The sequence below is a fragment of the Saccopteryx leptura genome, chromosome 1, assembly GCF_036850995.1.
Source record: "Saccopteryx leptura isolate mSacLep1 chromosome 1, mSacLep1_pri_phased_curated, whole genome shotgun sequence".
NCBI lineage: Eukaryota > Metazoa > Chordata > Mammalia > Chiroptera > Emballonuridae > Saccopteryx > Saccopteryx leptura.
The window spans coordinates 47,530,295-47,553,404 of record NC_089503.1 but is presented as its reverse complement, the minus strand read 5'-3'; the positions used below and the strand labels follow the sequence as shown (position 1 = coordinate 47,553,404).

Here is a 23,110-nt window from a genome sequence, read left to right as displayed (position 1 = left end):
TTTTTACACATGATGTGCCATTTGTGGGGCACTTGTGTCAAATGAATTTACACTTTTCCAAGTTCAGCTCAACTGTCTCCCTTTCTGGGAATCCTTCCTGGTTTTCTCCATCCAAAGCTAGCCTTGTTCTGCTGAGCTCCCACAGCCCTCCAGCTCCATGCCTCCCACCCCTGAGTGCAGTGTGCTGCAGGCTGTGCTTATGTGCCCACCTCTCCCACCTGTGAGCAGATTGAGGCAGACCCATGTGAAATCCGCACACCCTTTTCCCCCTTTCTGGCACAGGGTCTGCCTTAGAGGAGCGTGCCCAGTAATGTTTATTGTCTGGATGAATGAAATTACTAGCCTTGCATAAATAGACCCTTTCATAATCATAAAAACTTCTGTCCACTCTTCTCTCTGTACTTGTTTTCCACATGGTATTTTTTGAGTCCCTATACATATTTCTGGAGTATAAGTGATGCCTACAGCTATTCTGTTCTTCTTGGGGAAAAACAAGGGAAGAAAAATGATCAGTCACTGCAAACCTGCTGTATTCATACATCGGCTTTACAACGCTGGTGTCTCATATATCATTTAGGGAGTTTAGGATCCAAGCCCCAGAAAAGGCCAGCCAACTCAGTTGGCTTAAACAATAGAAGAACTTACTCTATCTCATAACAAGACATAAAACTAAGGTGGCTTTAGGAATGGTGGCTTGACTGTATCAACAACAAAAAAAACCCTTCTTTCTTTCTACTCTGCCAACTATAACTTATAAACTTTTGGGGGTTGGGGGGCTGAATTACTTCATGGCAACAAAACGGCTGCAGCCATTCCAGGCATAACATCCTGATGCAATAATGTTTAGGAAGAGAAATATACCTTCTCTTCTTTGGGCCTCTCTTTAAAGTGGAGGGGGAAATTCTAGAAGCTTCTAGAAACTTCCTGCCATGGCTCATTTATCAGAATTGTAGCACATGGCAATCCGGTAGCTAATCATTGCTCAGGCAGTTGAGAGTCTCATAATTAGTATAAACCTGTCAGGATCTCACCTAGAGACATGGGAGAGAGGGATGTATACTGGAACAAAATGAGGATTCTTTCAGCAAGGAAACAGAATAAAATAAATATTGGGGAGGAAACCAGCAGTGTCGGCTACATTCTCTTTCACAGAGAATGATTTATACTGAATTTCAGGGAGGTTAAGTCACTTATGTAAGGTCCCACAGCTGATAAAAATAGAAATAGGCTTCAAATCCAGCTCTTTTAGACTCCAAAGCCCATCCGTGTGCTTTTTCTGCTGCACAGTTGGACCCAGAGTCAAACTTCATTTCCCAGAAAAGCCCAAGCCCCCTTTCTCATGGCGAGCGCCTCAGGAGCTGAAGCAATCGCCCTGCTTTCCCAAGCCGACCTTCAGCCGGGCATTTAATCTGTTTATTAAGTTATGAGTAATGGTGCCGCGAGACACCAAGAGCTCCACATTCAGACCTAGTTTTAGATTGTTAGAGGAGGTTCAGGGGATAAACATCATATTCATATTCTAGGCCGAGAAAATTCAATTGCAGTACTTTCTCTTTGAGAGCACAGGATTGGCTAGGGGCTTCTGCTGGGTCCCGCTTTGGTTTTAATAGAAATGAAAACTCCAAAGCAGGCGGGCTGTTTTGGGAAAGTGGCCACTAATGTGGCCCCATGGGGCGGGGGCGAGGTCTGAACCGGGCAGTTTGCATATTCACTTTTACAAACAGCTGGCTTGGAGTCAGCAGTTAATGGGATGAGAATGATGTTCCTGTACCAAATCATTTCCTGAAAAAAACATTTCCAATTGCAAACATATCTCAGCCTTTCTTCTTGGGTTTGTTTTGTCTCTGACTGAATTAAAGAGGCAGGGTGGAGGGGAGTGTTTCTGACTGGGGATCTTTTTCATCTGAAAATATTTTGAACAGTGATCTCCACAAAAAAAAGAGATCCCATTCAGACCTACCTTTAAGAGGCCTGGCTGCGAATATTGTATGTCTAGTCACACTTTATAGGTGTAAATGTCTCTATATTCACAAATTGGTTCTGGCTGTACAACAGTCATGGGTCACATGCGGTTTTTCTCTCCCTCCAAAATGTAAGCTGAAAATGCTGCCCCAGAAATGTGCACACGTTCACACACAGACATGCACACGCACACAGACATAGGGTCAAGCCAAAATGTAATTTTTCCCCCTGAGTACAAACTGAAATCCTTCTTTGTATCCTATATACTGCTTTGGCAAGTTGTGCTTCAACTCATAACCTGTGCTGCTGAAGGGTAGCCTTAACAGTTTTGGTTATTCATTTATTCAACAAGTAGTTCATGAGTGCTTACTGCCCCTGAGGTATTATTTTAAGTAATAAAAATAGCATATATTTACATAGCACTTACCAGGTACCAGGGACTCTTCTAAACATGTTACATATATTAACTCATTTAAATCTTCTCCATAACCCCAGGAGGAAGGCAGTATTATCATTCCCATTTTGCAGATAAGGAAACTGAGGTATAAGAGTTTGATCATCTTGACCAAGGTCACATAGCTGGTGAATGATTCTGGATTTGAATCTAGAAAGTCTGGCTCCTCTTTGGGGATCTAACAGTGAACAAAATAGAGAAAGTGCCAGTCTTCCCATAGCTTACATTCTGGCGGGGCAGAGATACCGACCTGTAAGTAACAGTGGTTTCAGGTTATAATTAGTGCTCAAAGAAAATAAAACATGAGAGGGCTCATCAGAGGGCCTTTTAGGTCTTAGGAGTTGGGGTTTTAATTTAAATATGTATTTGGAGGCCACAGGATGTTTTAAAGCAGAAGAATATATGATTCTAATTACATCTTTTTTTTTCTTTTTAAATGTATTTATTGACTTTAGTAAGAAAGTGAAGGAGGGAGAGAGACAGACAGACAGATAGACAGACAGAAACATTGATCTCCTCCTGTATGTGCCCTGATGGGGGATGGAACTGGAAGCCTCTGAGCTTCAGGATGAAGCTGAAACTAACTACAGCTAGTACTCGACTTACGACCACGATCGGTTCCGACAGACCGGTCATAACATGATTTGGTTGTAAGTTGAGTAGGCTATATGTATAGTACTGTGAAATGATGTTATAAAAATCTTTAAGTCATATCTTATAATTTTCTTTCACTATTGTTATATATCATAATTTTTTTTGTTCATTTTATTCCATTTGTATCATCTCTACACCATTTTGTTTCTTATTTTTACATTCGTCAGGTTTAAGTAAAACACTGCATTACCAGTACAACTGGTTTAATATTTGCAAAACATACAAAATTACAAAATACAGGTGCATACAAAAATACAAAATACAGGTGTAAAAAATACCATAGGAAAGAAACATTTTCCCAATTGCAAAACATATCAAAATATTTAAACATGTACGAAACATTTTATTGGCCAGCACATGTCGTACACCCAGCTGGGCAACGCTTGCGCTGCCAGACGCGGAGCAGTCGTGGCTAGCGATTGTGGTTGTAAAGTCGAATGGTCATAAGTCGATCAATACCTGTACACCATCCTGCCAGTGCAGCCCTATTTACATCTTTATCTGTCATTCTGACTGTGTTATTGGAAGTTAACCAAGGGCGGGGATATATGCATCAGAAAGCAGTAGACCAGTTAGAAGGTGGTTCTGGTTGTCCAGATAGAAGACAACGATGGCCTGAACCAGGATGATGGTGGTGGTAATGGTGAGAAGCAGTTGGAATTGGGTCCTGGTTTGGAGGTGGAGCCCACAAAACTTACCAATGTATTGGAGGCAAAAGGTGAGGGGGGAAAAGGAAGTTACAGACATTCCTTGGATTTTGGCTTAAACCATTGTATACATGATGGGGCCATTCACTGAGGAGGGGAAGATTGGGGGAAGAACAGTTTTGTATCAGTGTTGTTATGGTGAGAGTGAGAATATTGATTTATATTTTGAATGTGCAAATTTGAGACGTCTGTTAATAGACATAAGAGAAAACATCAAGCCTGGAGCTCAGGGTCAGCTCTAGGCTGGAGATTTAAACGTGGACATCAGCATTTAGGTATAATGGGGTCACCTAGGGCAAAGCCATCCATCCCTGTGATGATGGAAATCTACATATGTGCAATCCAGTATGGTAGTCACTGAGCACTTGAAATGTGATAGGTACAATTAAGAAACTAAATTTTTTTTTTTTTTTGTATTTTTGTATTTTTCTGAAGCTAGAAACCGGGAGGCAGTCAGACAGACTCCCACATGCACCCGACAGGGATCCACCCAGCATGCTCACCAGGGGGCGATGCTCTGCCCATCTGGGGCATTGCTCTGTTGCGACCAGAGCCATTCTAGTGCCTGAGGCAGAGGCCATGGAGCCATCCTCAGTGCCCGGGCCAACTTTGCTCCAGTGGAGCCTTGGCTGCAAGAGGGGAAGAGAGACAGAGAGGAAGAAGAGGGGAAGGGGTGGAGAAGCAGATGGGCGCCTCTCCTGTGTGCCCTGGCTGGGAGTCGAATCCGGGACTCCTGCACGCCAGGCCGATGCTCTACCACTGAGCCAACCGGCCAGGGCCAAGAAACTAAATTTTTAATTCATTTAAACTTAAAAAGATGCATGTGGCTAACACCTACCATATTGGATAGCACAGAACAGGGGTGGGGAGGATGTAGGTAGAGAAGGTCCTGGCCAGGAGCTAGTTACTTCCCTCTCCAGGAAGTCCAGCCTCTCACCCACATTTAAGTATGACTTTATTTCTACTGCCATTGCTTGCACAGCAGTGCTTTTTAAATAATGGAAATCTTTTTTTGTGTGTAAGAAACAGACTGGAGCCAGTCCTAGAAGGGATATAAAGACATTATAGAAGTCCTAGGAAACAATTGTTCTTCTCTAGAGAGCAAGTACAATCCTATACCTGTAGAATCACTTAAATCTTGACAATATTGCTTATATTTTTTATTATGTTTTATGGGGAAGAATTATATAAAGTAGTGGGTGTCTGTGAATTTGGAGATTCAAGACAGTGATTGGCTGATATCCCATATGAATGTCAAAGGCCCACAGGCAAGGGACTAAATACCAGCTTTATAATGCAAGTTGTGTCTCTTTGGGGTAGAGTGTGTTTCACTCTTTATTAGGCAATCTCTTTCTCCATCCAACTGTAACCATCAGTGAGTTTGTTAATATGAAAGAACTCTTTGTAAGTGGCTGCCTTGTGCTTAAGAGTTCTTGCAAGTATATAATGGCAATTGGTGAGGCCAGAGTCAATAAAAAAATAATAATATAAAATGGAAAGATGGGACATTGTTTCTATTAAGGTTGATTGCAGCTGCCATGTTAGTTCTTTAGAACCTTTTGCTGACCAAGGCTTTCAGAGAAAATGGAAGGGAGGAGATTGTGCTTAATTAGTAAAAAGTAGTTATCCAAACGGGAATTGAATAGAGGTGAGAGGATTTAAGTCACTGCTTTTAGGAGAGGTGAGGCCCAGGACCACGAATTGTTAGAGCTGAAGGGAAGGACCAGAGCTCTGGGAAGAGGCCAAAACGAGACATTCTCGAGCCACTGCTGGAGCAGGACAATCAGAAAAATACTCAGGGAAGTCCACTCGGGAAAGATGTCCCACCAAGGTTGAGCCGAGGATGGAGATGGCTTACTTGGCAACCTCTTCCATACAGTCCCGGTTATCAGGCACCCACTGTGCGCCAACTGCACATCCTTGGAAGGAAGGGCCACAGGAGATAAAAGACAGAGACTGAAGGAAGACGTTAGTGCCCACGTCACTATCATTTATTCCAAGATTGTTTCTGGGGCGGGGAGGGGCAGAGACCTCTCTATTTCTCCAGGAAAGGAACCAAGGAGACAGTTGGAAGGGGTGAGATGAAAGGCACAATTTATTTCCTTTAGCAAGGAGAGCTGGGGAATTGATTGCAGGCTGCTAACCAAGGTGGTTTTGCTCTCAATGTCAGTATCAAACAGGTTTGTTAGAGAGCCACTCCCCGGTCCTCGGTGGGCTGTGATATGACTGCACTTTCTTCTCCTCACAGTGTCAGAGCTTCAGGAGGAGGGCATGAATGCCATCAACCTGCCCCTCAGCCCAATCCCCTTCGAGCTGGACCCTGAGGACACGATGCTGGGTAACTGGGTCTCTTGTTCTCTGGGGTGGCCAGATGCCTTCCTTTGGAACCACCCCCACTGACTTCCTTTTCTTTTTAAAGAGGAGAATGAAGTGCGAACGATGGTGGATCCAAACTCACGCAGCGACCCCAAACTTCAAGAACTGATGAAGGTAAGAAACTAGGGGCCTCAAGTGCCTCCCAGACTCAACAGGTGTCTGTATACCACCCACCCTGTGCAGGCAGCATGCTGGCTACTGTTGAGAAATAAAGGTCCTGTCAGTCTCTGCCTGCAGGCAGCTCATGGTCCAGTAAGTGGACATCTAAAATTTAACAAAAGTGGGACATGACAAATGCCCAATGAATTATGTAGAAAATAAGGATCAGAGAAGTTAGTGCAAATAAGCTTACATTTGCCAGGATCTTATAGAACACACAATCCCTTCACTGCTTTTGTTAAGGAGCCTCAAAAGCTCCCTGTGAAATAGGAATTAATATCAGCCCCATTTTTCAGATGAGGAAACTGGGTCTCAGAAAAGCCAAGTGGTTTGTTTATGGTCACAGCTGCGGAGAGGAGACAGAATTCAAACAGAAATAAATGGGCTTAAATGAAATATTGTGCATAATGCCCCTGGCATGGGGGGTGGCATGGAGTCACCTTGAAAAATGTTCATTTGATTCCCTCTTCTAATTCCTGTCCTGTGTTTTTCTTCTTCAGCTTCTCCAAGCTTCACATAAAACAGGACAAATAGGCAGTGGTCAAAACCTGTGTGTAGTTTCCCAACTGCAGGTTGAAACCCACATTCCTGGAGGTGGTATTTGGGGTCTCCATATTCTCTTTGCCTCTTCAACCTCAGACTACCCCCTGCCATGCATTTGCTTATGCAGTCCCCTTCACCAGATGCCTCGACCTTCTCTTCAGAGCAGGGTCAAGTGGGGTCATGTCCTCCTGGAAGCCTTCTATAAACCCCAGTGTTATTGCTCAGTCCCTCTGTGTACTGCTATAGTCTCTACATCTGGTTCCATCATTGTGGTCACCCTATGATACTTCTCTGCCTCTTTCAGTAAGTGCTGAGTTTTGTTGGAGTTAGACTGTTTCTTTTTTTCATCATTGTACCCACAGGGCCCAACACACAGTAGGAGGTATTAATAAATACTGAGTGTATGGATGGAGGGAGGGAGGGAGAGAGGAAGGATGGGAGGGAGGGAGGGAGGGAAGGAAGGTACATACAGAAGGCCACAGAGTTAGTGGGTAAAGCTAGGGTTTCAACTCCAAAGCCCATATGTTGCTCAGTACAAAGCCAGATAGCCAAACACTGTAACTGTTGCTTGAATTAGGGTAAGGAATTGGTAAGGAGCTGGGAGATATTAGTAGGGATACGGGTGTTGCCAGCACTAGAAGGGCTTACACCTGAAAATTAACAGAGCCACTGGGGCTCACACTTGCAGCTACTTGTCCACAAACTGGGTCATGTGGATAGCTCAGCTGTTTTCAAAATCTAAAGTTTATTTAGATTGTATTTGTCCAAGATGAAAAAGCTGGTCTATAAGAAAATACCTCGTGACTCTTCTTTCTTCTTCTTCTCTCTCTCTCTCTCTCTCTCTAGGTATTAATTGACTGGATTAATGATGTGTTGGTTGGAGAAAGAATCATTGTGAAAGACCTGGCTGAAGATTTATATGATGGACAAGTCCTGCAGAAGCTGTTTGGTAAGAGGAGAGTTGATTGTTGCAAGGGATCTTTAACAACAGGTGGATGGACAGTTTACTCCTGGTTAGGACTTGTCCTCAGTTCCCAATGGTTCACCTGGAATGGAATAGAAATGTGTCCAGTGTGGAGTAACAGACCCTTTAGCTGTCCTCTCAGAATTGGTGTGATATGAATGAACTGCAAAGGGAGTCTCAAGAACCAGATGGGGCTGATGCACCCCAGAAGTCAGGTGTCAGCAGCTGGGTGGATGAAAAGACTTCACTATATACTGAAAAACATGCCTCATCCTCTCCAGAAAATTGTGCATTTGTGGCCTCTGTCGATATATTTATTTACATGTGTCTGTTTATATGCCCCTGTTCCTGATGGGTGCGTGTGTCTGTGAGGACGTGCGTATGGACCTCTGTATGTGCATGTGTGTGCATATGTGTGTGCCTTGTGTGGCCCTAGGTGTGTGGGAGTACGTACCTGTGTGTTTGTCACCTCTGTAAAGGTGTGTGTTCCTGTGTCAGTTCATAGCTATTCATGTGAAAATGTAAGGCCGTGGGGAGGAAAGGAGAATTTGGGGGTGATCTTAGTGTGGAAAGACAAATTCAAGCGGAATGAATTTGGACTTCCCCCTCACTGTTCTCCATGTTATTTTCTCTTACCCAAACCTCTGGCCCAAGTTCTAGACTTTCGTGCTTCACTGCCTGCTAGACACCTGCACACGTGGTTCCCTCCCACCTCACAGGTTTGGACAAGAGAAAATAATAATTAAAGCTGTGCGTTTGGGGAAGAATACCAGTGAAGTGATTGCCTTCTCATTGTATCATATCAGGGAGGACAGGATCTTACTATTACATGTTGTTACTGTAATATTTTACTGTTAGTGGTGTTCACCTTGATCATTTGGTTAAAGTGGTGTCTGCCAGATTTCTTCCCTGGAAAGTTACTGTTTTTCTCTTTGTAATTAATTTATTTTGGAAGAGATAGGTTAAGACTTGCAAATATCTTATTTCTCCTTAAACTTCTTTCACTCATTGTAACTTGTGAAGCAGGTCTGCCTCAATTATCACTGTGGTGGTCTCATGGAGATTTTCTGTTTTTCTTATTCTTTCTGCATTTATTAATTGGAATTCTTCTGTAAGGAAACATTGTTCCCCATTCCCCATTTACTATTTTATATCAGTATGGACACAATGAGACTTATTTTATACTTTATGTTATAATCCAACACTATCATCATTCCTGTTTTGCTGATATACGTCCAGCTTTGACCCTTAGGAGTGCTCTCAGGTTGGCTCCCGCATACTTTTGATGTGCTGCCCATTTTTGTTCTTAGCACTTTCTTACTTTCTGGCATCATAAGATATACCAGGCTTATCTTCTGTTTTACTTACTCTGGCCCTGGTATCAACCACTTCTTCAAGGACTCCTGATTCCTGTTACAGAAATGGTATTTAGAAATTAATATCTGGGCATATTAGTGAGTGGTGACTTTTTTTCAAGTATAATTGACATACAATATTATTAATTTCAGGTGCCCAGTATACAAAGTGATTATCCCATCTGAAATCTAGTACCCACCTGATATAATAGTTGTTACAATATTATTGACTATATTCCCTATGCTGTACTTTATATTTCACTTTCTTTAATACTCTCTAGGTCCATCCATGTTGTCACAAATGGTAAGATTTCCTTCTTTTTATGGCCGAGTAGTATTCTACTGAATATACGTATTGCCTCTTCTTTATTCAATTGTCTATTGATGGACACTTTGGACACTTAGGTTGCTTGTATATCTTGGCTATTGTAAATAATGCTATAATGAACATAGGGGTGATTTATCTTTTCAAATTAGTGTTTTGTATTCTTTGGATAAATACCTAGGAGTGGACAGGCTAAGCTAAACCATATAGTAGTTCTATTTTTAAGTTTTGAAGAACCTCCAAAGTATTTTTTAAAGTGGCTGCACCTGTTTACGGTCCAACCAACAGTGCACGAGGTTTCCCTTTTCTCCACATCCTTGACTCTTGTTGATTTGTTGATAACTATTCTAACCAGTTTCAGGTGATATCTCATGTGGCTTTAATTTGCATTTCCCTGGTGATTAGTAATGTTGAGCATCTTTGTATCTTTGCCATCTGTATGTCCTCGTTAAAAAAAAAAAAGTTTGTTCAGCTCTCCTGCCCATTTTTTAATTGGATTCTTTCGAAGGGTGGTTGGTATTAAGTTGTGTGAGCTCCTCATATATTTTGAATATCAAGCCCTTATTGGATGTATTTCTCGTGAATATCTTCTCCCATTCAGGTTGATGGTTTCTTTCACTGTGCAGAAACTTTTTAGCTTCCTGTAGTTTTATCTGTTTTCTCTGTCTTTTGGTTCCCTTGCCATAGGAGACATATTCAAAACAAACATTGCTAAGAGCAATGTCACAGAGGTTACCGCCTACATTTTCCTCTTGGAGTTTTGCTTTTAGCTTCTACATTTAAGTCTTTACTCCATTTTGAATTTATTCTTATATATGGTGTGGGAAGTGGTCTAGTTCCATTTTTTTCCATGTATCTGTTTAGTTTTCCCAATACCATTTATTGAAGAGACTGTCTTTATACCATTGTATATTCTTGCCTCTTTTGTTATGGATTAATTGATCATATAGTCATTGGTTTATTCCTGTGCTATTTTCCGTCGATCTATGTGTCCATTTTTATGCCAGTACCATGCCGTTTTGATTACTCTAACCTTGTAGCATAGTTTAACTTTAGATAGCATGATACCTCCAGCTTGGTCCTTTCTAAAAATTGTTTTGGCTTTGAGTGGTATAGACGTCTTAATGATGTTAATTCATCCTATCCATGTGCATGGTATATGCTTCCATTTACTTGTATCTTCAGTTTCTTTCTTCAGTGTCTTAAAATATTCAGCATACAGGTCTTTTGTCTCCTTGGTTAAATTTATTCTCAGCTCTTTTATTCTTTTGGATGCAATTGTAAATGGCACGATTTTATTAATTTTTCTTTTTTATAATTGGTTATTGGTATATAAAAATGCAACAGATTTCTGAATATTTTATTTCCTGCTACTTTACTGAATTTATCAGTTTTAACAGTTTTTTTGGTGGAATCTTTAGGGTTCTTTATATATACTATCATGTCATCTGCAAATAACAGTTTTACTTCTTCCTATCAATTGTGGTTGCCTTTTATTTCTTTTTCTTATCTGATTACTATTAATAGGACTTGGAATATTATGTTAAATAAAAGTGGTAAAAGTGGAATCCTTAACTTGTTCCTGATTTTAAAGAGAGAGCTTTCAAGTTTTTATTGTTGAGTAAAATGTTAGCTGTAGGTTTGTCATATATGATCTTTATTATGTTGAGGTATGTTTCATTTATTCTCATTATGCTGAGAGTTTTTATCATGAATGAATGCTGGATTTTGTCAAGTACTTTTTCTGCATCTATTGAAATGATCATATGATTTTTATCCTTTATTTTGTTTATGGAGTATATCACATTAATTGATTTGCAATTATTGAACCAATATTGCATACTGGGTATAAATCTCTCTTGATCATGGTATATGATCTTTTTGGTGTATTGCAGAATTTGGTTTACTAATATTGTGTTATGGATTTTTTTTTTGCATCTATGTTCATAAGAGCTATCAGCGTATAATTCATTCTTTTTATTTCTTTCTTCTTTTTTGTAATGTCTTTATCTGGTTTTGATATCAGGGTAATACTGGCCTTGTAAAATGAGTTTGGGAACCTTGCCTCCACTTTAACTTTTTGGAATAGTTTGAGAAAGATAGGTATTAATTATTTAAATGCTTGGTAAAATTCACCTGTGAAGCCACCTGATCCAGGTCTTTGGTTTATTAGGAGTCTTTTTTTTTTTTTTTTTTTTTTTAATTTTTTTTTATTATTCATTTTTAGAGAGGAGAGAGAGAGAGAGGGAGAGAGAGAGAGAGGAGAGAAAGACAGAGAGAGAGAAGGGGGGAGGAGCTGGAAGCATCAACTCCCATATGTGCCTTGACCAGGCAAGCCCAGGATTTCGAACCCGTGACCTCAGCATTTCCAGGTTAATGCTTTATCCACTGCGCCACCACAGGTCAGGCCTTTTTTTTTTTTTTTTTTTTTAATTTTTTTAGGAGTCTTTTTTATTACTGATTTGATTTTGTTAGTAGTTATCAGTCTGTTCAGATTGTTCCTTTCTGATTCAGACATGGAAGCTTGTATGTTTCTAGGATGTATCAACTTCTTCCAGGTTACCCAATTTGTTGCCATATAATTGTTCATAGTATTTTCTTATAAGTCTTAGTGGTATCAGTTGTCACACTATTTCTGATTTCATTGGGGTCATTTCTCCTTTTTTCTTGATGAGTCTGGCTAAAGGTTTATCAATTTTGTTTATCTCTTCAAACTCAGCTCTTGGTTTGATTTATCTTTTCTATTGTTCCTTAGACTACTTTGTTTCTGCTCTGATCTTTATTATTTCTTTACTTCTACTCACTTTGAGCTTTGTTCTTTTTCTAGTGCCTTTTGGTATAAGATCCAATTGAGATGTTTCTTGAGGTAGGTCTGTATTGCTATGAATTTCCTTCTAGAATTGCTTTCTCTGTGTTCCATAGATTTTTGGGTTGTATTTTTATTTTAGTTTGTCTCAAGATATCTTTTCCCTTGATTTCATTGTTAACTTAGTCATTGTTTAGTATCATGTTATTTATACTCTACATTTGCATTTTTCAATTTTCTTCTTATAATTGATTTCTATATAGTTCCATACTATTGTGATAGGAGAGGATGCTTGATATGATTTCAAATTTATTAAATTTACTAAGATTTATTTTGTGGCCTAACATGTGGTCTATCCTAGAAAATGTACCATATGCGCTTGAAAAGAATGTATAGTCTGCTGCTTTTGGTTGAAATGTTCAAAAAATACCATCCAAGTACATCTGGTCTAATGTGTCATTTAAGTTCACTGTTTCTGGTTGATTTTCTTTTTGGATTTCTATCCATCGATGTCAATGGAGTGTTGAAGTCACCACTATTACTGTATTACAGTGGATCTGTTCCTTTATATCTGTCAATATTTGCTTTATACATTTAGATCCTCCTACATTGGGTATAAGAGTTATATCCTCTTGTTGAATTGATTCCTTTCTCATTATGAAATGCCCTTTTTTTGTCTACTATTACAGTCTTTGTTTTAAAGTCCATTTTGTCTCATATAAGTATTGCTACCCCAACCTTTTTTTATTTCTGTTTGCATGAAATGTATTTTTGTATCCCTTTACTTTCAGTCTATGTCTGGTTTCAATCTAAAGTGGGTCTCTTATAGGCAGCATATGTACAGGTCTTGTTTTTCTATCCATTCAGCCATCCTATGTCTTTTGATTGAAGCATTTTAGGCCATTTACATTTAAAGTAATTATTGATAGGTACATTGTTATTGCTACTTTATTAAAGTATTTTCTGTTTTTGTAGTTCTGTTTCTTATTCTCTTGAATGTTGATGACTTGCAATAGTGTTATGTTTAGATTCCTTTCTTTTTATTTCTTATGTATTTCTTATAAATTTTTGGTTTGTGGTTTCCATGTGCTTCCCATATACCACACTATGTTTACAGCAGTCTATTTTAAGTTGATGGTTGATTTAGTACGAACACATTCTAAAATCACTACAATTTTTACTTGCCCCCTCCATGTTTGTTTTTAAGATTTTACTTATTCATTTTTAGAGAGGGAGAGAGAGAAAGAATTAGAGAGAGAAGGGGGAAGGAGCAAGAAGCATCAACTCCCGTATGTGCCTTGACAAGGCAAGCCCACAGTTTTGCACTGGCGATCTCAGCATTCCAGGTCAATGCTTTATCCACTTTATCCACCGCACCACCACAGGTCAGGCTTCTATGTTTGTTTTTGTTGTTATTTCTTTTGTGCAGCTCTTCATTTATTGTAATTACAAATGATCTTTCTACTTTTGTCTTTTAACCTTTGTACTACCTTTACAGTTGGTTTATCTGCTGCTTTTACTAAGTGTTTGCTTTTGTCAGTAAAAATGTTTTTCTTTCTCGTATTTTCTTCTTAAAGAGGCCCCTTTGTTTAGTGGTAATAAACTCTTTTAGCTTTTTCTAATCTGATAAACTCTTTATCTTGCTTTTGATTCTAAGTGATAGCCTTGCTGAGCTTGGTTTTAGATATTTTTCTTTCATCCCTTTGAATATTTTGTGCCAGTCCCTTCTGGCCTGAGTTTCTGTTGAGAAATAAGCTGACAGCCCTGTGGGAGCTCTCTTGTATGTAACTAAGTGCTTTTCTCTTGATAGTTTTAATATGCAATATTTGTCTTTAACCTTTGGCATTTTAATTATGATGTGTCCTGGAGTGGGCTTCTGTGGGTTCGTCTTGTTCAGGACTCTATGCTTCTTGGACTTTATGTCTATTTTCTTTGCCAGATTAGGGAATTTTCAGTCATTATTTCTTCAACTAGGTTTTCCATTACTTGCTTGCTCTCTCCTCCTTCTGGTACCCCTATGATGTTGTTCCAGAGGCCCTTAAACTATCCTCATTTAAAAAAGAATTTTTCTTTTGGTTGTTCCAACTGGGTATTTCTCCACTACATTTTCTTACAAATTGCTGATTTGATCCTCTGCTTTATCTAATTCAATCCAATCCACCTAATGTATTCTTCATTTCTGAGCACTACATTTTATGTTTTTTCTTTTTTGATGTTCTCACTGAGTTTATCTATTTTTCCCCTAAGTTCATTGACTACCCATATGACCAGTGGTTTGATCTCTGTATATGATAGATTGCTTATCTCCATTTACTTATTTTTCTGCAGTTTTGTCCTGTTCTTTTATTTGAGACATGTTTTTGTATTGTTTTGTTTCTGTCTCCTCATTTTGGCCGACTCCTTGGACTTGTTTCTATGTATTAGGTAGAGCTACTACATCTTTTATCTTGACAGAGTGGCCTTATGTAGAAGGTTTCCTGAGGGGCCCAGTGTTGCAGACTTTCTGGTCACCTAATCCAGGTGCTCCAAGGTGACCCTTGTGTGGGTTGTGTGTGCCCTCCTGTTGTTGCTTTTGGCACCTCGGTGGGCGTGGTTGATCCTCAGGCTGACTGGCTGTGAGTTCTAGTGATGGCGACAGTGGATAAAGCTGATGGATAGGGGACTGACCCCACAGAGCAAAAGTAACTTTGGCAACACTCTTGTGCCAACCTAATCGGCCCTGTGGGTGTGTCATTTGTGGAGCTGGCTGGGTGTTGCTAGTCTGGAGCCTCTTGGGAGGGGCTCAGGTGCAGGCCAAGGTCATCTATCACTTAAGTCCACCTGGTAGGAGCTACTGAATGATCTGTGGTTTGTTCACGTGTGTGCTGGGCTTACAGGTACTTTGGAGAGGTAGGTTGCAGATCAAGACTGGTTGCCACTTATACCAGGCTAGGGACCTGTAAGGCTGGTGGCTGAGGCCATCCATGCAGATTCGCATTTAATTAGGGCAGGCGGTAAAGGAACCATGGAGCCAGAAAATGGTGGGCCATTCCCATTTATTAGAATCTTGCAACAGCAGACAAGCAAGCAGGCAGGAAAACCACTTCTCTCTCTCAGGGCAGATGAGCAAACAGGCCAGGGTGGGGAAATCCTTTCTCCGGCAAACAATAGCAAAAAATGTTCCCTCCCAATGGCAGCAGGCAATCTGCAATAATCAGGCAAAGTACAAGTGAGCAAGCCGAACACACTTGTTTGTCCAGCAGGACTGTTTGATGGGCACTCCCATGTGAGGTAAGGCCAACTGCCCCTTAGGCTGGGTTTGTGTCCACTTAGTCAAAACTACATTTCAAGCCAATACTGGCAGCCACTTATGCCAGATTTCAGGCCATCTGATAGGAGTTACATTGCAGGTTGAGATTGGACCACTGCTTGTGCTGAGCTTGAAGTCACTTATCATGAGGTACAGGACATGCTGAGGCCCACCGCTACTTGTTTGGGATTTGTGGATCTTTGAGAGTATTTAGGAAAGTTCACAGCATAAGCTGAGTCAGGCTGCTTATGTGGAAGAGTTTTGGGTCCAGCGTGAGAATTAGGAGTTGGGGGACGGAGTCTCAGGGATTCACCTGGGCAGGGAACATCGTGTTAGCCAGGTCAGTGGTGAACTCAGATTTGGCATCTGCCAGCACTTCCCATCCCTGGAGGGAACCTCCCTGGCCTCTCTAGCCCTCACTCTAAATCTAGTCCATTTAGTACCTCCCTATGTTTTTTGGCACTTTCTGAGCCACTGCCTGTGCGCTGGAGCCCAGAGCATTTGAGAGCAAGTCCATGTGTGGGACTCTCAAAAAGAGTGCCTCAGTGTCTAGCAGCCTTCTGTCTCATTCAGACACAATCCCTGCTGGTTTTCCCAGCCAGAGGTTGTGGGGCTGCGTGCCCTCACCCCTCACGGGAACCTCCGCAGTCAAGATATCCCTCATGATTCTTAGTCACTGTACTATGGTTGTAGGACCCGCCTGGTCCTCATCGCCACTCCTCCTACCAGCCTCAAGCAGCTGCTTCTTTATATCCTTAGTTATAGGGCTTCTGTGAAGCTAGTCTTCAGGTGGGTCTCATGATGGCTATCCTATAATTTAGTTGTAATTTTGATGTGCTGTGGGAAGAGGTGAACACGGTGTTTACCTACTCCACCACTGACTGGAAGTTTTTAGTTTCTAGTACATAGGCACAGTACTATTACCTGGTCGTACTTAGATGAATCAGGTATGATACTTTCCAGAAATTCAGCTTCAAATTGTACTGGAGCTGGGCACGGAGAGTAGAAAGGGGCTGAGTTTGGGATTAGTAAACTAACTAGGCACCACTGGCACTTAGAAGAAGATGGAAGAGGTCTAGGTATCTCCAGGAGCCCAGATGTGTCGAGTCTCATCTAGGGAGCAGGATGTGTATCTGGAATCCAGGAAGCCTGGTTGATGATAACACGGAGCAAGGACTCAGAGCCTAGAGATGAGCAAGATGCTAAGTCAGGGATCTGTCAGCAAAAGGTTGTGTTTAGGTGAAAGCCTGGATAGGTTAGTGTCCCTGAGGGGACAGGTGAACCTGGCAGAAAAGCACTAGCTGGGTGTTCTCTGTGAGGACTGTCATACCTGGTTCTCCCTGAGCGGTGAGATGCTCCTTACTCAGCATCAGTGTCTGGTCCGCTTTCCCTGACAACAGAGCTGAGTTTAGATTTTCCTGATGGCAGATGCTGAAATAAGGACTTGGGTAGGAGAAGTTTATATAGATGACCTTAGAAAGTCCAAACAATCAAGTGGGGAATGAGAGAGATACCAGTTAATAATGCATTAATAAGGATGACAGGTCTGTTTGCCACTGGCCAACACACCTCAAAATCACTCTTCCCAGGACATGGAGGTGGGGCATTTTAGCCTATGGCTTTCATTACTCTGTGGTTAAGGATTGTTAGTTTGTACTCCTGGCAGAGAAAGAGAGAGCTTCAAGGCCAGAGATGGGAAACATCAGTGTGCTGGGGGCTGTCTGCAGCTGCGGGTGAATGCAGGTGGGCCAGGGACTTCTGCGAAGGGGCAGTAATCCTCTGCTCTAGGAGTGACCTCTCCTGATCCTGTCTGTTCTTCGGCACTACTGGTGATGCAACTGGGAAAAATCCGATGCTGACAGTCTGGCTTGCCCCTGTCTGATACCCAGCCTGTCACGGTAATAGTTCCAGCCCTTTCCACACCTCAGAATGATAGCTTTCCACCCCCCTGATTGAAGAAGTTCTTACCCAGTGCCAAAAACTCCCCTCATTTCTTACCCCAGAATTTGCCACTTCTCAGGGTGTTGATAGAGGCGACATCCTCAGTTCCCTCTGCTTTACTCCCCCCCCCCCCATGGCACCAATAGGGGCAAGTCACAGAATTTCCCAATCTCTCAGTTATGCAGTTGTGTGCATGGCCACCTTGTTATATTGCTTCCCCAACACTTCAGTGGTAGACATAACTGAGTGAGAGAGGCAGGAGAGGGAGGATTCTAGAGAAATGTCTACACCAAACAATCATTTTTAAAAATTTGACTTAAAAAAAAATTTTTTTTGGCCCTTGCCAGTTGGCTCAGTGGTAGAGCGTTGGCCTGTAGAGGTCCCGGTTCGATTCCCAGTCAGGGCACACAGGAGAAGCGCCCATTTGCTTCTCCACCCCTTCCCCTCTCCTTCCTCTCTGTCTCTCTCTTCCCCTCCCACAGCCGAGGCTCCATTGGAGCAAAGATGGCCCGGGCGCTGGGGATGGCTCCTTGGCCTCTGCCCCAGGCGCTAGAGTGGCTCTGGTCGTGGCAGAGCAACGCCCCGGAGGGGCAGAGCATCGCCCCCTGGTGGGCAGAGCGTCGCCCGCTGGTGGGCGTGCCGGGTGGATCCCGGTCAGGCGCATGCGGGAGTCTGTCTGACTGTCTCTCCTGGTTTCTAGCTTCAGAAAAATACAAAAAAAAAAAAATTTTTTTTTAAGATTTTATTTATTGATTTTAGAGGGGGGGGGAAGAGGGGGAAGAGCGGGAAGCATCAACTTGTAGTAGTTGCTTCTTGCATGTACCTTGACCAGGAAAGCCCAGGGTTTTGAACTGGCTACCTCAGCATGCCAGGTCAATGCTTGATCCACTGTGCCACCAGAGGCCAACACAGATAATGATTTTATTTGAATATAAGCTGCTACCTGCTTCTTACTAAGGTTTTCTGACTTAGGACAGCTATTTTAATTTCCTTATGATATGTTTTATTCAACAGGTTCTTACCTTTGAACATGTATGTGTGCTGGGAACAGAAAAAGCCTGTCGTGAGGGATGAAAGTCAGAAGGCTCTTCCTTCTGGTTGTCACAAAAGCAAATGACTGAAACAGGGTTATCATTTTCACGCCTGAGATCAAAGGGTCCATTGAACTAAAGGTTCTACAGAAGGGTGTTTTGTTTTGTTGTGTGTCTGTGTGTATGTCTTTCTCCCTGACAGATCCTAAACGGTATAGCTTACACTGACCTTAATCTAATCAATTGAAATTCATTAATCAGCAGCCACTTGATTTGCTACATGCTGAATTTGGAGGTATAAATGTAAACCTGTCACCGCGCTGCCTTTGGATAACTCACAACCTGGTAGCACACAGGGCTGGGGGAGATTGCGCAGGAGTTGAGGAAAGGCACCAGGAGAGAGGGGGCATCTTCAGTGGGGTCTTATGGAAGGAGTGGAACTTCAACCAGATGAGGCAGGAGAAGAATATTCTAGTTAGTACAACACAAGGGTTGCTGGTAGGCCCCTGTTGACATCAGTGTGAGCGAAGGGAAAGGGTTGTAGAGACGAGGAGCGAGTGGGTAGGCGATCATCAGGATTGGTTGAGGGGATGTGTTGCTAACAAAGATGATGACACCCAGCCCCCAGATCTTGGTGACACTATTATCCAGCAATAGAACCCAGGCCTTTGGAGAAGTGGCAGACACTAGGACTAGAGCAGGACATATAGAAGATGAGTCTGGGCATCTCACAGTGCCAAAAAGAGGTGCCGAGGGAAAGAAAATAGCGATGGGCAGCCTGTTGAAAGTGTTCAGGACTAACCTGAAAGAGCTCCCGTTGGCTAAAGATGGAATAATTTGAGCAAAAAAAATAAAGAACAATAGTATTGGATTATAAACCCAAAGTCTAAAATAAATATCCTGAAGTCCATATTGATATAAATAAATGGCTGAATAAATTAATGAGAGAGAAGGAATAACTCTTCTTTACAGAATAATTCCAAATAATTTATTTGGTTACAACCCCTTCAAGGAGGTAGAGGTTAACTGCCTTGAATGGACTGCATTAAGTGACTGGTTGGTTTTAAATGATTCGGGTATGAATAAGGGGAGGCTTTACAGTAGAGAAACCGGGTTAAGATCATCAATGATATGTTGAGAGCAGGTGCCCTTGATATGATGCAATGAAAAAGGCACTCAACTCTGAGATCTTCCTCCCCAAAACCCATAACACCAGTCTAACCATGAGAAAAACACAGGAAAAATCCAGTACTCTTCAAAACTGTCAAGGTTGTGAAAAACAAGAGACGTTTGAAAAACTATCATAGAACAGGAGAGGTGGGGCAATAATGAGTAGACGTGAGCAGAAAAATGACATTAAGGAAACAATAATGAAACCCAAATAAAGTATGGAGTCTAGGTGACAGTTATGTACAAACATCAGTTAACTCGTTGTGACAAATGTACCATGTTAATATAAGATGTTAACAATAGGTAGACTGGATTCAGGATATGCAGGAAGTGTCTGAACTATCCTTTTAGCTTTTCTATAAATCGTAAAACCATTCTAAAATAAAAAGGTTACATATTTACAGAAAGAAGGTGAGCCCACATCATAGAGGACCTTGAACTAAGAATGTTAGACTATAATTCAGTGAGCAACGGTAACTATTGATGGCTTGTGAGCAAAGTGACAAGATCAGAGATGGGGCCTCAGGAAGATAACCAACTAGAGGGTTGCTTAGAAGCAGTGGAGGAAATCCAGCAAAGTATCTCCTTAGGAGATAATCATGGTGTCAAACTAGAAAAGTGGCAGTATGGATAGGAAAACCTTTAAGAGCACTAGTGATGTAGGGAGGTAAACTAGGCTGACTGCAAGAGGCAGATGTCAAATGGGAGGAACAGCATCTGAAAGGGTTGTTGTTGTTTTTTTTATGATGATTTTGGTTTTGAGAGTTGCTTTCTTAACAGCCGAAAGGACTTAGGCTGAAGTAGCAGCTATGCTAAATCTGAAAGAGGAATGAGAAAGACAGAAGTTCCAAGTTCTCATCTTGGTTCTACCACTGAAACATTTCTCTGCAGCAAAGATCAAGAGATTACTTATACAGGCCTGACCTGTGGTGGCGCAGTGGATAAAGCATCAACTTGGAAACACTGAGGTTGCCGGTTCAAAACCCTGGGCTTGCCTTGTCAAGGCACATATGGGAGTTGATGCTTTCTGCTCCTCCCCCCTTCTCTCTCTCTTTCTCTCTCTCTCTCTCTCTCTCTCTCTCTCTCCCCTCTCTATAATGAATAAATAAAATCTTAAAAAAAAAAAAAGCAGTGGTACATTTACACAATGGAATACTATGTGGCCCTAAAAAAGGAAATCTTGCCTGACCTGTGGTGGCACAGTGGATAAAGTGTTGACCTGGAAATGCTGAGGTCGCCGGTTCGAAACCTTGGGCTTGCCTGGTCAAGGCACATATGGGAGTTGATGCTTCCAGCTCCTCCCCCCTTCCCTCTGTCTCTCCTCTCTCTCTGTCTCTGTCTCTCTCATCTCTAAAAAATGAATAAATAATAAAAATTAAAAAAATTAAAAAAATAAAAAGAGATTACCTATACAAACAACATCGCATCTAAGCTGCTCAATACAGTACCCAGTCACACATAGCAATTAAAAATGCATTTAATTAGTCACACCAGCTACATTTCAAGAGCTCAGTAGCCAAATGTGTCTAGTGGCTACCATATTGGATAGTATAGAAATGAACATTTCCATCATCACAACAGTAAGTTCCTTTGGACAGCACTGTCCTAAGGTCTTTTTCTGCTATAACATTCATTGATTCTAGGATAGTTAAAAATGATGTATACTGTTATTCTTAAACTGGAGGAGGCATTTTTCTGGTCTCTGAAAACTCAAAAACATTCTATTTATAAATAGTAGAGAATATGTTTAAAATGTCTTACTAAGTTAAAAAAAAAAAAAAGCATAGTCCAAAACTGTGAGTATAATGAGTCACTGTGTGTATATTAAAGGACACATCTAATGCTTAAGTCTGTAGAGAATATCTCTAGTGAACAGACACCATAAACTGTCTCTATAGAATGGGACTACGGAACTGGCAACTACAGTGTGAAGAGGAGACTGAATTATCACAGCTTCAAATTTTTCCATGTTTGTATGTTTGTATATTATTGATCTTATAAAAAATGGTCAATCTCAGTAACAAACTGAACTAATCTAATAGATGTCAAATAATATTTGATGCATTTCAGTAGCTATCCCAAGTAAAATAGGAAGAAAAAGTAACTACCTACATATGATAACGACCTGACAGTAGACATATAAAATGGTGAAATATCAAAGAAATGGTGTCAGGAACAAGTCAGATATGATGGCTATCACCACCATTGTTTTGGACAATGTACTAGTTAATATATATAATAAGGCAGGAAAATTAATTTTCTGTTCAATATTATGGCTAACTAGATGTTCAGATGAATTATCTTGGTACTGTACACTTTAAAAATCTAGATAAGTTGCCTGACCTGTAGTAATACAGTGAACAAAGCATCAACCTGGAACACTGAAGTCACCGGTTCTAAACCCCGGGCTTGCCTGGTCAAGGCACATATGGGAGTTGATGCTTTCTGCTCCTCCCCCCCTTCTCTCTCTCTCTAAAAATAAATAAATAAAATCTAGGGAAAAAAATCTGGATAAGTCTTTAAAAACATATTTTTGTACTACATGGCTAAACTGGTGTGGAAGGGAAGGAAATTCTTCTGATGCCAAAAACAATAAAGTGCAAATCCAGTGAGATACGTGTTAATTCCTAACGGCTTATAGCCTGAGTTTTAATGGGTCACATGCAGGGTCAAGAGACAAAGTCTGCATAGAGTCTGAGCGGGAAAGGGGGGTGGATAAGAGTCCCATGAATAAAGCCAGGCTCTCTGAAGAGCAATACTTTCAGAGGGTAAACTAGAAAATCTGGCCCCACAGGGAGAGGCAGTAAGGATAATGTCTGTTTCAGACTTGGATGTGAGTGGAACAGAGGAAAAAAAAAAAAAAACAACCAGTCTGAACTTGTTAATTACCTATCAAATCTCTGTATTCACACAGATTTAAGACTAGGATTCACACTAATTTACAATGAAAAGCCCCAAGCTAAAAGTGTATTTAAAATGTGGCCCAGTTTTAGTGTTCCCCAAGGCAGAAGCAAAAATATGCTTCCTTTTAGAGGAATAAATTTTAAAACAAGTTCACAAGGAACTCCGAGAAATAAAATTCCAGAGCAAATAAGCCCCAAACCAGAACCCACCAAACACAGGAGAGGCACGCTACTAGGGGCAGCAGCAACAGATAAAACAAACTGTGGGTTCAGCCCACTATCGCTTCAGATAACAATAACCGATCAGTTATAGAATATAAAGTATGTTTAATATGTCAAAGTAAAAGTTTTGAAAGCCTGTTGAAAGGATGATAAAAGAACAAGTAACTATCAAAATTGGACAGGTAGATCTGAAAGAGAAATAAAACTTCTAGGGCTGAAAAAAAATGTATTAATGAAATTAGAAATCTT

General features: G+C 41.1%; 1 protein-coding gene across 1 annotated transcript in view; it reads left to right on the top strand.

Moving 5' to 3' along the window:
* Nucleotides 1-23,110, top strand: part of PARVA (parvin alpha) — a 185,720-nt gene that overhangs the window by 116,193 nt on the left and 46,417 nt on the right. Inside the window, exons 2-4 of the mRNA XM_066365746.1 lie at nt 6,026-6,115; nt 6,197-6,267; nt 7,702-7,804. Of these exons, the coding sequence (XP_066221843.1) occupies nt 6,026-6,115; nt 6,197-6,267; nt 7,702-7,804 (264 nt within the window). The remainder of the gene's footprint in view (nt 1-6,025; nt 6,116-6,196; nt 6,268-7,701; nt 7,805-23,110) is intronic.